Source organism: Vanellus vanellus (genome assembly GCF_965231255.1).
Source record: "Vanellus vanellus genome assembly, chromosome: 6".
Taxonomy (NCBI): domain Eukaryota; kingdom Metazoa; phylum Chordata; class Aves; order Charadriiformes; family Charadriidae; genus Vanellus; species Vanellus vanellus.
In genome coordinates, this window is record NC_138911.1 from 54,847,263 (window position 1) to 54,862,934 (window position 15,672).

A 15,672-nucleotide genomic window follows, 5' to 3' on the forward strand; every position below is an offset into this window, starting at 1 on the left:
ACTCTTGGTACTCATGAGAATGGGAGCTGGTGTCTTACCCTTTGAGTTTGGTTGCTCGTTTCTGACAAATGGCATAAAAAGAAACAGTTGATTTTATTGTATCATAAACCAAGATTTATGCAGGAGCTCCTATGTAGCACTTTTGTCACAGCAGATTGTTCTTTCAGTCTTTTCAAACCAAGCAAGCTTAGTGGTAGAGAAGACAATTCTGCATTACATATTGCTTTTTGAGCACTGATGGTGTTTTCAGAGCAGTCTGTAACATGGACAATGCAGTTATTGCTTCAACAGGTTGTTTTTTCACTTGTTTTTAATTGTGTGTACGTACACCCACATTGTCTCTCTATTTGAATAGCTTCAGGAAACTGGACTGTGCACTTTTTATGCTTCAAATGAAATACAAGCTTATGCTCTTGGCAGAAATTTGGCTTAGTTCCTCCCAGAAGCTGGGAGAGATGAGCCAGCATATGCAGATCATTCAACAGGTATCTTTGCAAGACATCGGTAAAGGTTCTGGTTTTTGAGAGAGTTGAAACACTTGCATGTTTCCTATTGAGACCCCAAACTACTGTTGTTTTTATGGAAAACCTTGGTCATCTGCCTGGTTCTTTTACAGGTGTCTGTCTTACCAACTTTATTGTCTTATTTTCTGAGATTAGACATGAAACATGGGAGTGTCTTGTGACAAGCCCTCAGTAATGTGGTCATTGTGCCACAAATGCATTTTAATCTTTTTTTCGCTTTTACCATATAGCTGCATTTCCTTGTCTTGCTCCCACGTGCCGTTGTTGCACTGTAAAATGTGTTGAAAGTACAGAACAGAAGGTAGAAGCCTTGTTTTGGATCAAGCAAAAGATTTGTCTTGACTATTTTGTCTCCCCAAAGTGTTTATTTTCTGTTTTCTGTGTTTTAGTTTTTTTCAGTGTGATTTCTGACATATGCAGGTGTTTCATAAGACTGAGTAAGTGAATGTTCAAAATACTTGAGTTAGTGAGACCTGTCAGCTCTGGGGTCAGTTCAGCCTATTCTATGGCATAGGACTTTCTCACGAGGTAACAAATAGATGCGGAAGGAGAAGGGAGCAACATGCTTTATATGGAGTTCAGCGTGGGATCTTAAACTTGTTAACGATAAGTATGTTTGTCTTGTGAGACAATGGGCAATGTTGAGCTGGATCATGTCCAAAAAAAAGTGCCATTTCTGTTGAGAACCCTGAAAACTTGCAAAGGTTCTTATTCAAAGAGAATAAAGCATAATAACAAGGTTATTGACATAGTTGAATTATTATTTTGGTGCATGTGTTTGCCCAGTAGACTGTAATGGATTTGAAGTAGTTGTTCTGGTACACTGGGTAAATTCTCGGTCAATTTTGGTATGCCTAGTCATTATGAAAGCACTTCTTTTTCAGTGCCACACAGCTGCTCTTGAAGTGTCAAGAATTGGCCTGTCAAGTATTGGCCTGTTGTTTGACCAAATAGACATAATTGTGCTGTAAGTCATGTTTTTTATGATTATGTGCTTAATTGACTGGGCAGCCGTATCTCATAAAGAACCACTTTCATTTAAATACCTGTAGAAGTATTTTCTCCATACTATCCAGAATTGATACCACAAAAGGTTCTTTGATTTTTTTTTTTTTTTTTTTTTTTTCAAGGAAAAAAGAAAAGGCTCATCTGTACTGGATAAATGTGAGTTAAGTTTCAGCTTGCTGCAAACTCTCTTGTCAGGTCCAAGCCACTTGAAATGGTTTTGTAATGGAGATGTTGAAACACAATGTGTGGTGGAAATGTTTCTGTTTATTATTAATTGACTCAGTATGTGTTTGGTTTTGTGTGTTGTTTTTTTTTTTTTTTTTTTTTCCTTAAAATGCCTGTTGTTCAAGGCTGTAGTTCAACCACTACCTGGTCTGCTTTCTTTCTGGTGAGTGCATTTGGGATGAACTAGTCTGTATATCACAGTATATGTATATGGGTGTTTGGAAAATAGGGTTAACTGTGGCTGAGTGTCTCCTAAATTTTTGAGATGTCTGGGCTCACTTAACCTCCTTTCTGCAATATGGAGCAGAACTCATCTGACTGACCAAAAATGAAACAAGTGTGTGCATGCATCCTTTTCCCCAAAGATATAAATAGTCTAAAAGAAGGATTGTACGCTCAGCAGCTTGGCAGATGGTGCTGAGAATTGACATAATACAGATATAGGCAGAGTATGGGGGTCTTCTTTTGGTTTTGCTTTGTTGTTTAAAGGAGGGGTTAAGATCAGCTCTCTGGAGTCTTGAAACTTTTGAAAAAAAATTGAATGTTAGCAAAGTAATCTCTGAGATTTTGTCTTGCAGTGCATGTTACTGTGGGCTGAACAGAGGGGAGCTGCAGACAACTGAAGATAGCTAATCAACAGTGTTTAAAAAACAAAAATCCTCATCTGTTGATTGAGTTGTGATTTCTGCCTGAAACCCGAGATGTCTCTTATTACCATAACGAGCTGTAATCTCTACATGGCATGTGGGCTGCTTGTGAGACCCGGTTATTTAGTAGTTGAAGAGAGACCCATTGTGGGTTTTTTTTTTTTGCCAAGTAAAGTTTTGAGAGCATTCTGAAGTTGTCTCATTAGAAGATGAGAACGGCAAAATCGGAGTCAGCAGGACTTGACAGAATCTTAACAGAGGAAGAGGGAGAGAGTAATTGGTACTTCTTCTCCCAACTCCCTCTTGTATTTGGCAGACGGGGAAGAGATGGCCCAAAACACATAGACAGCTGCTTCTGCAAGTATTTGAATAAGGATTTCTGAATTCCTGAAGCTGAGGTGTGAAAAGGAAAAGACGTAACTTATTTTTGTCCCCAACTCTCTTCTCATCTGGGATGATCCTAAGCTCCTTTATTCTGAGGCTCTTGGAAGCATTTGGTGTCATTGAAGTCATGCTTCTTTCTCTTTCCTCTGCTTTTGATCCTTAACCTGGGGAAAAAGTTGCTTTTGCTCAAATCCCTTAGCTGCTTGGATCAGAGATCATCATTGCTGAAGACTCTAGGAAGAACCTGCCTTCTAGGCTGTGCCTATTAGTCCACCAGCCTAGAAAATAAACCTGTCATGGCCAACTGCAAATAGCAGATGAACTCTTAGCTATGTAGCAGAAACCACTGTGTGTTATTGAGGACTTGCTAAATGTACTTAAGGTTGCGAAATAAACAGGTTTGACAGCTGCTTGCTCCAAATTGGGCTTTTCTTGCCTTAGTTCAAGAATCTCTGTACAAGAACACAAAATTGTCTAACCCGAGCTAAGCAAAAAGCCTGTGAATGTTTCTAGAAGCATCTTTGATTTAAAAATCTAGAAATCTTTCTGCAAGCTTTCTCATGTGTGTGTCTTTTCTGTTGGTTTTTGATGTTCCCTTGCCATAAATCAGGAGTCATTCAATTTCTGTAAGTAAATTTTCCTCTGACATCAGAATTGAGGAACAAGTGGAAACACATCTTTTTTGCTGGTTCTTTCCATTCCATTTGTTTGTGGTTCAGGTCTTGGACATATGTTGAAGGCTGTTTTATTATTTTTTAATCTAAACTGTTTTTTCCACGGTAGAGAGGATCATTTTGTTTGCATAGTACTTTACATAACAGAAAAATCTTGGTTCTAAAAGCTGAAGAAGAGGAGAGGGGCTTAGAGATTCTAAATATTTGATACTGTTTAATAACTATATCTACTAAAAATAGCCTTTGTAAAGAAAGGTAGTAACTCATTCTGTAATATTCCTAGTCAACAGAAAAAGCCATAAAGTTTTTTTTTCCTCTGAAATGATTAATGACTGTGTATCTGAAGTCCTGCAAATTTTTGCTATGCTCAGCAGAATCTAAAATTTTAAAAGAAATAATATCTTGTACTCCTGCTTGAGAAAATAGCTCTTCCTTTATTCTGTTTTGTTTGCTTTCTTGTGAGCCAAGCTAGAAAAGCACTGTCAAGCAATGCTAAATTTGTTAGCCATTTCCGTCCGTTTAGTGTCCCAGAAGCTTGATTCCTTATCTGCCATCATCCCTATGTGAAGTGTGTGTGTGTGTGCGCGCGCATGTGTGTGGGATGCAGGATTGGGCACAAATCTTGTACCCTTTGAAGACACTTTGTCCAAAACAAACACTCAGTTCCAGTAAGTATAATTTAGTTGATAAATATCTAACAGTTTTCTGGAGAGGAACCTCTGCTTGTGTTCTTCAATGTACCAAAAGCATTTTTAGTACGATTCTGATCCTGAAGTCCTTGAACACTGACATAAGGGCATGTAGTGCGATTTGTGCATTGATGGTGCTAAACCATCTAGAGGCTTTATTATTTGTTTTCCTCAAAAATGTGGAATTGTTCTAGACTGCTTAGAGACTGAGACATCTGTTTAATATTTCATAGGGGTGAAAGGGAAGAACAAGATAGATCAAACCAGTGTCCATAGAAACGAAAATGAGCATACTGGTGTTAATTATCCTGGTGTGAAAGACCAGGAGACTACTATGCCTGGAGGTGCTGTGATTCCTTTGTTGGTGACCTTACTAATAGTTTTCCCTTGTCATCCATGCATATGTAGCTCCCTGGGTGTTTTCTGTTGATGCCTTAATCTAGATTACCTACTCTCAGGATACAAATTTATATCCAAAAGGTAATGAAAGATTTTGGTGAATGTGTGAAATATAATACAGATCACAGAGGCTGTACAACCTCAGTGTGAAGAGGAGAACTGGCAATATTACGCTCTGAGCATTTGTTTAGACCTCATGTGAAGCTGTTGTCTTCAGACATATTCAGTTTTCAACAAATGTATACACCTGATTTTTAAGCATGAACATTTGTCATCATTAGTTTATATTTGCAGCATGTATGTGTACGTAATAAATATATGCATATTAAAAATCACTGATTTAAAGCTCCTAATTTAAGAAAACATGTGGCCACATGTTTTGGCCATGATTTGAAGGGGAGTTAAGCATATGTTTCCATACTTTGCTCATTTGGGGAAAGCCAGGTATGAAGTGTTGACCAATAAAAGATGCACTGAATGATGTCCTGCTTCTATAGTCAGACTGTCCTTAGACTAAGACAAATGGATAAGAGTTGGACTTGCAAAGAAATGGAAGAATCACCTGAATTGATGTGGTCTGTGTGCCATGAGGGAGCTCTGTAATGTCAGTTGTGGTGTTGGCTGTCCCCATGTGCTGCCTGGGTTGTCTGGCTGTTGCATGGGTTGGGTACGTTTGGAGAAGTCATGTAAATTGCTCTGAAAAAAAAAAAAAAAAACAACCAACAAAACCACCCAACAAAACAAAAAAGGTGTCATGCTGTATTTTTAAATTTTAGAGTGCGAGGTAAAATTTTTTTCAAGTCATTTTTTGAAATCTTTATTTCAAGTCATGAAATAATTTATTAAATCCACCTTTATTGAAATCTGTCTTCCTGGTGTTTGCATATGCTCAGACTTTAGCGGTCTGCAGCAAAACCAAAAGGAACTCGTTTGAGAGGGATTTGGGAGATTTTTTTTTTTTTTTTTTTTTTTTTCCTTCCTCAAGCATGAGATGGAGATGTCTGACCAAACACATTTGCCATAGCTGGGAAAGCGGCTGCTGTTTGTGGGGGCAAGAATGACAGACCTGCTAGGAAGTAAGCTTGGGATCTAACTGTATATATAAAATCTATCTGGAGATGGAGAGGAGGGAGGATTTGGACAGAGTCCAGGTCTGCCCTTAGCTCATCCTGTATAAGCCCTTTTGAATTCAGAAGAAATTATCTATGATAAATGTAAGGGTGGATGTGCACAAGTGAGTGAGAAAGAACTTGATCACCTGATGTGGGATTCCCATAGCAAGGTGTTGATTCATCTCTCTTTGTATGGAAAGCTGTTTTCCAGCCTTAGAAATGCTGGTTCCAGTTTGGGAAGGCATTGAAGCACTTCCACGAAGTGCTTTTCTAAGGCGGGATTTTTTCCATAGTCAAGTCCTGTGTAAACTTGAAATGCCTTTGATTTAGGGAAGCAGAGGGGATGGGGGAAAGTGAAGTAGTTTCAGGTGCTACTGTCTGTGCATAATATCTTGCACATGGAGACCCTGTTCTGTTGCTCCTTAGGCAATACCAAGATAAAAAAAAAGTATACAAACACCTGCACTTGGATCCACCTGCCAAGTTCTGTAGCTTTACACTCCCTTTTCTATAACTTAAAAATAGGAAAGAGGAGGCAGTTTTTTTTTTTCTGTGCTTTTTGTTGCTGTGTTGAGAGAGACGTACAAACAGCACAAGCTGCCAAAACGAAGGAGACGGTGAAGCTGTCCTTATGTACTGGGCTGCTGCATGCACAGGCAGGTTGGGGGAGGAAGGAGAAAACCCTTTCCCTGCCTTGCCTTCTCTAGTGCATTTAGTGTTGCTACTCCCATAGTAGTGAGCTAAAGTATTTTCATAAAGAAGCATACTTCTTGAGTTGATGTCCCAGTGACTTCTGAATTTCAGGCCTAATGTGCTAAAAGGTTTGATCTTTCCCTTTGCAGATAAATTGTATTTAAATGTGCTTGGTTTTCTAACTAAAAGAATTGTGGAGCAGGAAAATGTCCAAGTAAATTCAAGGTTTGCTCTTTAATGCTGGCAGCTGCTGTGCAAGATGCATTTTGAAATTGTAGTTCTACTGGTGTTAACAAAAAGAAATTTCTTTTTTCTTTTTTTTTAGTTGTAAGATACAATTGCATTTGTTATGTACTTTCTAATGTTGAAAACAGAAGCTGGGTAAAACTGGTTGGCTCTAGCTAGCTCTGCTTCTGTAAGTACTGGAACCAGTTTAGTTGGGGGTAGGTCAGCAGAGTCAAAGTCTTGTTTAAGATCCTTCGTAACCATGTCAGTATTGTTTCTCCTAACTTGTTTAGCTTTTGTGCTGGGTTTGTGAAGGTACAGTACAGCTTAGCCCTTAATGTACAACTGTTTTGGCTTCAATATAGCAAAGTTATAAATAGACACCCCCTTGCCTCCCCAGCAGTAGGAAATGACTGCAGCAGGTGGTGTCCTCTGCTAGAAACTTGCACGTTATTAGTACCCAAGTACTTTTTTTAAAATTGGCTTTTTGTGTGTTCTTCCTTTATTAAATGCCAACTGACTGGTCAACAGACATCTTGTTAAAATCTGAAGTCTTCATTAAGACAAAAGAAATAAAACCAGAAGGGTACTTTTGGTTTATTTCTGTGCAGCCTCTGAGTGAAGTATATATTTTATGTGCAATTTTAAAAGTATTAACAGAAGGCACAGGATAGCTGTGTAATTCTGGTCTCTGGTTAAAATGTTATTTCAATTCTTTTGGCTGCGTTGGGCTGGAGTTTAGCTCGTTTGTTATAGTGGTTCCTCTGTGGTTATACTGGTGGATGCTTGGAAGACGGTGGGCAAGATTTGTATCCCTGCTTGTGCTGAATAGTACCTTGCACTGTGAATGGCATCAAGAAAATAAAAGGGCCTTTTTGTGCAGCAAGGTAGTGCTCAAAGCAAATAATGATATTGCAAGCAGGTCCACACAAAATTAGTTTGGTGTCAGTAAACAAGCTTCCCCTTGACACAAAACCCACCGTTGTGTTTGGATTAAGTCTCAGCAAAGAGGCCGAGAGAATAAACGTATTTGTGCTGCTGAGATTGTTTCCTTTCAGCCATGGTGGAGAGCGCTTACCTCCTTGCCCCTTTTGGGTACTGAAGAAGTAAAAAAGAAAGAAGTCAAGGGGAGATGCGCTGTGTATTTATTTTTGTGTGTGGAAACAATAAAAAAGGGGGGACAGTCTGCATTTTCGTTACTGTTTAACATATATCTGCCTTTATACCGCTTCCTTTCTCCTGCAGATGCGAGAGCTGTGTGGAACTGCTGTTTGTGAGGGGGGCTGGGAATTGCCAGGAGTGCGATACCCCCCTGCGGAAGAGTAACTTTAGGGTACAACTCTTTGAGGATCCTGCTGTTGACAAGGAAGTGGAAATTCGGAAGAAAGTGCTGAAAATGTGAGTGTGTCACTGGTTAAGTAACAGAAGGTGGATGTATTTAATGGACTGCTGTTTTAAAAAATTTACTTACTCCTCCAGTAGTACAGAAGAGTTGGTTTTTTTTTGGTTTGTTTTTTTTTTTTTTTGTGACAACCCATAAAACTTGGCTCCATTTAACATGGAGAAATTTCAGAGAATCTGATTTTATGCACCGAGAGATGAATTCTCAGTTTAGCCTTGAGGGATTCCTGCTTAGCATTAGAAAATGTTGGGTGTTTCTATGTGGCCTCCTTTGGCAAAGACTAGCCTCCTAAACGGAGATGATTAGATATTAAGGACTACAGCTGCTTTCCCTTTGAGGGGGTAAACATGGGAGTGGGGCAAGAAACAAGACCTTGATTGTTTTGTTCCCTGGGGAACTGTTCTGAGAGTTGAAGGCCAGTTCCCTTCAAAATTAAAATGGACAAAATGGAAGCTATGTTCACATTGTTTTCTACTTCAGACAGCAATTGTTAGTGGAAATGCTTCCTTACAAGCCTTGTGTTACTAGTCTGTCATGCAGATTTGAGAGCTCTTGGAATTGAGATAAATGAGGTCTAAAATTGCATCTTGCTCCTTGTGGCCAAGAAGCAACATTTTATAAGGAAAATAAGTGAGCCAGTTGATGTGTTGGTAGAAGAGGGTCTGATGGAATGTAACAAACCTGGAGAGTGCAAAAATGAACGTACAGGTAAATTGTAAATTTGGCAGCCTTTATCTAAGACTTAGTACAATACTAAATGAATCATATGATGTTGCTGAGATGTAGAGAAAATGCATTGTTGAATACCAAAGTGCTGATGTGGACGGTAGTAATAATTTTGATGTTTATGAAGTCTACTGAAGTTAACAGAAGTCAAACTGGAATGAGGTCAACTTAGTTGACTAAACATGGAATGAAGTGTAGTTAGAAGAGAAAATGTTGTAAAATGCTTGGCCCACTTGGATTTGTCAGATTAGTTTTTAGTAGGCAGAAAATATGTCCCCGAATTGGAATTTGGCCTGAGTTCTTGGGATTAGATTTTTATACACCTAGGTGTCATGTATCTTGGTCTGCAGAGCAGGCAGGATCTCAGCTTTATATGTTCTTGGGAAGAAAGTCTGCATGTCTTGACTTTCAGAGGCTGTCCATGTTCTAGCCAGTTGTCCCTTCATATTTTTACTTTTTCCAGGTGTCGAGGGTTGGATAAATGAATTCTGGAATTGTCTATTGATATGAAAGAAGATAATTGTGTGGCATTTTCAGTTTGCTGCTGACTTGCTTTCTGTTGCTGGCACAAAGCCAAACTTCCTTCTCTGATACTTCTAGAAAAGCTTTTCTTGTGGGTGTTACTGTTGCTTCTGTCTGTTTCTCATGCTGAAGGGTTGGGTTGGAATTAGTATATCCTAACCTCTGTGCTCCTGTTTACCTGTAACCCTGGAAAAGGAATCAGCAAACAGTAGGCAAAAGTAGGCTGGCCTCTTTCCTTTGAAACAAGCCCTTCTGTCTCCTTTTAAAGATTCTGTGTGTTGGTAATTGTGGGAGCCACAAAGCACATAGCTGATAAAACTAGGTCAATACTTAATATGTTTGCAGCAAGAGCCTTGTTGAATTGAAATTGCATCTTTGTGTGTTATAAATATTTGTTTCTCTTCTCTCAAAGATACAATAAAAGAGAGGATGACTTTCCCAGTCTAAGTGAATATAACGATTTCCTGGAAGAAATAGAAGAAATTGGTAAGTCTTAATGCTTGCATTTTTGATGTGCTGTGCTCATGAGACTGTAGGCTTTTATCTTCTGACTCAGCTGCCTATAAGAATGTCTAGGTTCGGTTTCTGTAATAGGATTTATCATAGTATCAGACGTTTATCTAATCACTTTTTTCTGTACATTTTTAATCATATTTGCTGAACTGTAGAACATCGTTAAGTAAAACATTTTATCTACCAGAGAAAAAAATATGATTCAAAGAAGTAGTGCTTTATAGCTGGAAGAGAAAGGCATGCAGGGAACTGTCGGTGCTGCACTGGGAAAGATTAAACAGAGGAGAAATTGAAATTTTCATTGTATGCCTCCATTAGCTTTATCTACCATGACAGAAGCCATATGGTGTCTTTCATCACTTTTGCTTCTGCAAGTACAGTAGTTGAAGCTGCTTTGAAGCTGATGACCTTACATACCACTGTGGTAGCATTTTATGTTGCTGTGCAGAAGGAGAAGGTTTAGGAACAGACATTGGTTTCTTTCTCTTTGGGTTAGTTGAAACAGAACTTTGCCCTTTGGGAAAGGACTATGTTATCAACTGAGTTTATTTTCGTCTTAGTTAGGGTGACTTGTGATTTATGGTGGAGTGATAGATTTTGCTTAGGAAAACTCCTGTTCAAAGGAGTGACTCCTAAATGGTTTGTTTCTTGGTTTTTAGGAGCTTCTGAGGCTTTTCTTTTTTTTGTCCTGGAGGAAGAAGAGGTGTCATAGAAACATGCAGGAGGGGCAGCGAATGTGATTTGAGGGAAAACATGGAGATGCCACTCCCCTTCAGTTTCTCAAAGGAGCCCTTGCTCCTCTTTGCACTGTGGTGTTTTGTGGAAATGTATCCAATATACTTACTTACTGCTGTGAGTAATGTATCATGTTTTTGTTGGCATAAGAAGGCTGAGGCTGGAGAGCTAAATCATGTGGCTGGGAAACACCAGGCACACTCATATGGGTCCAAATATCTGGAGGAGATGATGTGGGTGTAGTTCTGTTTGTATATTTTTTTGGATGGTGCGGGGGAAGGAGGGAATGAATAGAAAGAATTGGTTGCATCTTAGCCAGAGGATCCTGGAAGAATCTCTGTGCTCATGGAAAGGAAAACTGCTTTTTATTTATGTAGCATTAAATACAGGTTTCCCGCTTACTGCTGTTGCAGGGGTTTTCAGCATTTGCAACAAGGGAGTTGAAGTTTTGCCTGAAGTTCCCTTAACCTCATCAATTTGTGCAGAATGTTATGATTCTCCAGCTCTTGGGATTAGGTTGTTAAATTTAAAATGGTTCCAGAGCCTGTGCTGGTAACTTGGTTTAGAAGCAGCAGAAATCACGGCTGGTCTTTGTAACCTTGTGAAGAAGAGTGAATTCGTCAGTACTTGTGCTGGCCCTGCAAATGCATAACAAAGCCGCCTGACAGAGTTGTTAGGAATTGGGGTTAGTTGTCTGGAAGGGACACCTAAAATACTAAAAGGAATAGGAAGTCTGACTACCTCGTAGTTTCTTCATGTAGCAGCCAGGGTGATGAGAGGAAAGAAGGGGTGCAGTCAGAAGGCTCTTAATTTTTGCCATCCAAGGGGTCATTTATGATCTATGAAATTCAGGCAGATCCAGAGGCTGGAGGACAACTTAGAGTCAAGAACACCACCTTGGGTAAGAATTCAAACCCTGTTCTCATTTTCCTGGTGACAAAGCTCATTGCATGCATCTTATTCTCCCCAAGCCCTTCCCTGCTTGTGTTCCTGGGCAGAATTCTGCTCCTGACAGTTGTCTGGTGCATAGCGATAGTGCAGCTTCTTCCAGTCTATTTGCTGTGGGTGTTGTATGTGGCATGACTGAACAATGTGTTAAAGGTGTCTTCGACTCTGTGTGGTTACTTCACATTTTACTGCTGACAGTAGCTATATCATTTTTTTGTGTATGTGAATCTCCTGCTTGTTTGTGCACGTGAAAAAACTAGGCTGCAAGGCAGGAGAGAGGTTGTACTCACGCAGTGCAAAGTTTTACCTTGTGGAGCCAACGTGCAGCAGGTTGGTGGTATGTGGTGGTGGTTGTTCAAGGTTAGTAAGCGAGGGAGACAGTGAACTGGATTTGCCCTTTCTCCCCCCACCCCAAACTCTCAGTTTTCTCAGGGAGGGTTGAAGTGCAGCTTTACCCTGCTTTCTCTTTGCTGGTAAGTTTTGTTTGTGAGTTGTTGTGGGGGTTTAAATGAAGTAGTTGCTTGGCAGAGACAAAATGTAAACATCCTGTATATTTCATGTGACTCTGGCATGATTCTTATAGTTTTTCCAAATGTTTCAGGTAGGTCAGCTCCCACATTTCCAGCACTTGCACTGATTTATTCCATTGATGTGATATATGACCTCACTTGAAACACATTTTCCTCCTTCATATCAGACGTGTTTTACCTACAGACTTTTTCTATTTAAAGAAAAGAGTTGGGTGGTACAGCAGAAGTGTGTGTGGGGGAAGGTCAAACAAACATTAGGGTAGTCACCTCTTAAGATTTCTATTATAAAAAACACATTTTTGAAGTGGTTTAGAATGTAGCCACTAAATAATGCTTTGGGCTAAAATTTGTTATACAAGGCTTTAAATAGAAACCACATTTTAAAGCAAGTTTTCCCCAGAAGAAAAATCAGTTGGACAATTTGAGAACATTGTAAACACAGTTTGTTGTCATTAACACTAGGAAGAAATATAAAGTGAAAGGGTTAAAACCTGCCTTTGGGAAAGGTTTGGACAACATCTATGGGAATAAGTCAGGTCTGTGCCCATGTGATGAGAGGAGCAAGGTCAAATCTTAAAGTGTTGCTACAAGTTACAGTCTCTGGACATAATGCAACTTTTGCTTGCTCTTTCTACAAGGTTTTCTTCTTCCCCAGAGTATGTCTGTAGCCAGTTTCTCAAAACCTGGTGTGTGAGCTCTCCAGAGCAGGGCCCGCCTCCTAGCATGTGTGTACATACTGCCTGGCACTGTTCTCCTGACACCTGAATAAGGCCTCTAGGCATTACCGCAACACAGTTCTTAATAGTAATTATTGCTTTTTTAAAACATTCAGTACATTCAACTTGGAAGGAGGCTACTGTACTTGTGCCCTTTGGATTCCTGTATCTTGTTACTCCTCTAAGACTTTATGCAATACCAGCTGCCTGGTGACTTGTCTTGCTCAGAATGTTTATCTCATGAGCGATCCTTGGATAGAAAGGATTTTGGTATCTATGATCACTTGTGGATTATGTTGTTTATTGTTTTGTGGTGGTTTTTTCCTTCTGTGTGTATGCATGAAGATGGTATTGCTGGTCCTGACAACGGGAATAACCCAACTGGAAATCTGGCAGCTTTATCAAAGATCCATTTCATCTGACCAAAGATTTCAGGATTCCAGCCAGAATGGATCTTTCTTAGACTGATGGGGCTGAGTGATTTCAATCATTTATTACTGTGCTGAGGTATTGTTCTGGAAAATTATTGACCCAATAAAAGACAACTGGACATAAACAGAAATTATTAATACCTACCTAGATTTTTCTGGCTTAGCTGTGGGTTTCTTTTGTTTCTGATAATTATTTTGTTATAATCACAGAAATGTTGGTTGGAAGGGACCTGTTAAGATCTCTTCCATCTTTTCTCCCCCTCTGCCCCCTCCGACCCCTCTTAAAAGTACAATGGCAGAGGTTGGCCCAGGCATCGAAAGCACCAACAGAAGCTGCCACAGTTGCTTTGGACTCCCCAGACAGACTGAGGATATGGTTGTGTCTCCCTTCGTTGCGCTCTGCCCAAAGCAATTGCTCTTCTGCCATTCCTGGTCTCTAGCTGGTGATTTATGATGATGATGATCAAGGGGTTGTTTGTAGTAGGGTGGGAAGAATATTTTTTTTTATAACAAACTAAAGACTTACTAACTTAAAACTTTCGGCTGGCTCGTACCAGCAATGCAGATCAAACACTTCGAGCACAGTAATCATCTGTTGTCTTGCCAGAGAGGGCATGTTCCTAATATTTGAATAGCAAACATTTTTACATGGCAACATTACTCTCTCTTAAGGAACTAGGAGGAGAAGTCTCAAAATTTGCAGTATCTCAAGCTATAACACAGAGATTTTGACGGACTAAAGTCCTGCAGTGGAGTGACACATTCATTCATACTGCTGTGTCTCTGGACAAATTATTGTGCCATGTAATTCAAATTTTTCTCATTTTCTTTTTTCTCTCATAACTAGGAAAATATTTTTCCATTTGTTGTAGAATTGCATAATGAATGGTGTTGTTTTGAAAAACAGTGAAAGTCTCCCTGTAGAGGCTGAATTTCAGAAGTAGGGAGTTTTACCTAAATCGAATGAAATGTTTCAGAAAAACACAATAGTCTTCCTGTTATACTTCAACAGATGTCTCAAGGCAAGTCATTTTATAAACCAACCAATGTGAGATGGATAAGTAGATAAATAATTGTTGCATACAAAACAGCTTCTGTTTCTTTTCCCTGAAGGGTTTCAGGCCTCTTATATCGGCTTATGCTATATTTCAACATGGACAAAAATAAGTCTGGCTTCTCTTTGAAACCTTTTCAAACTAGCCATCTGCTTTGCCAGTCATGTTCAGATCTATACCAATATTTTTTCAGGGTAGGTGCATCATAGGAGTTAGGTTCTATTTAACTCTTTCTGGTTCTTCTGGTTTTAGAATTTGTTTTGTTGTATTTTTTAAAAAGGGAACAATTGGAAGAATTATATTTAAAATAAATTTCTTGCAAAACCCAGAGCAGGTCAAATGAAAAACAAAACAAACAAACAAACAAACAAAAACCCAACAACAACCAAAAAAAAAAAAACCAACCCCAAAACCCCCACAACTGCATAGCCCTAGCTGTGTAAAAGGTAAAATGCTGAGTATTAGTGACTGTGTTCATTGATTTGATAGTTGTTTTTTAAATGCCAGGTAACTTGTGGAGGGGACAAGGGAGAAGAGATAATATCTTAATTATTTTTTGTGGCCCAGTGCTGCTTACAAAATGGACTTGTCAGCTGTAATTGCAAGGATACAATGACAAGAATTTGTATTCTCTGAACATCGATGAAAAGACTTCTGAAGCTTATGAAAAATACATTAGAAAATATGTTGGAAGCTGTTTTGGCTGGCTGGTTGGCCACTGATAACCATGCAGTATCAAAGAGCATAGTTAATTTTGCTGTTTATTGTAGGAGGGAATATAATCTTTTCATTTATTAAAGGATAATTTTTGACACTGATGTTGGTATAAAGACATCCAGGTCTTAATGCTGTTGCAACAAAATGTAGCTCTTCAGTATTTTACATCTTGAAATGTAGACAACTTTAGTGTTGAGGAGCATATGCTTAGGACTAAAATAATGTTCCTGTTCAATGACTATGAATTAATATTCTGTGGGAGAAATCTGCTCTGGTCTTTGAGGGTACTGGGAGTATGAATGTTTCTGATTGCTCGTGTCCTACCATATCCTCAAGTGACAGTCAAGCAAGACCGACAGTGCAGAATCAGCATGGAATGAGCAGATCTGACTATTGTGAGGGTTTTAACCTGTGATTTGGTTCCACCAACTGCAGGAAAACAGAAGGGGAAATTAACCATCTTCCACTTTGCTGTGAGCACAGCAGTGGACTTTTAAGGTGGCTATGCAGGTAGACGTTGAAGATTCCTTAAACATTGATGCAGAAACATATCTCTTACATGGAAATGTTACTTCGTATCAAGTAGCAAAATAAACCTGCTTTGTACATAGTTTTAAATAAAGGCAGGTACCTGCATATGTCTAAAATCTGCCTACTTTCTCCAGTATGAGTTTTAAATATTACAGGTTTTGTTTTACAAACCTAGGTTGTGTCTAGTTGAACCTATTAAAGATAACTGAGAAAGGAGGAAAAAAAAAAAAACAACCCTGAATGTTTCAAGCAGCAATAGTTGTAAA

The 15,672-nt window shown here is 39.1% G+C and overlaps 1 protein-coding gene across 3 annotated transcripts in view; it reads left to right on the plus strand.

Moving 5' to 3' along the window:
* MNAT1 (MNAT1 component of CDK activating kinase) overlaps positions 1 to 15,672 on the plus strand; it is a 129,924-nt gene that overhangs the window by 29,301 nt on the left and 84,951 nt on the right. For all 3 annotated transcript variants that reach the window (XR_014269296.1, XM_082484888.1, XM_082484887.1), the window contains 2 exons: positions 7,826 to 7,978; positions 9,643 to 9,716. Coding sequence is in view for 2 of the 3 variants with exons in the window: in XM_082484888.1 (XP_082341014.1) it covers positions 7,826 to 7,978; positions 9,643 to 9,716 (227 nt within the window). In the remaining variant the exon portion in view is untranslated. The remainder of the gene's footprint in view (positions 1 to 7,825; positions 7,979 to 9,642; positions 9,717 to 15,672) is intronic.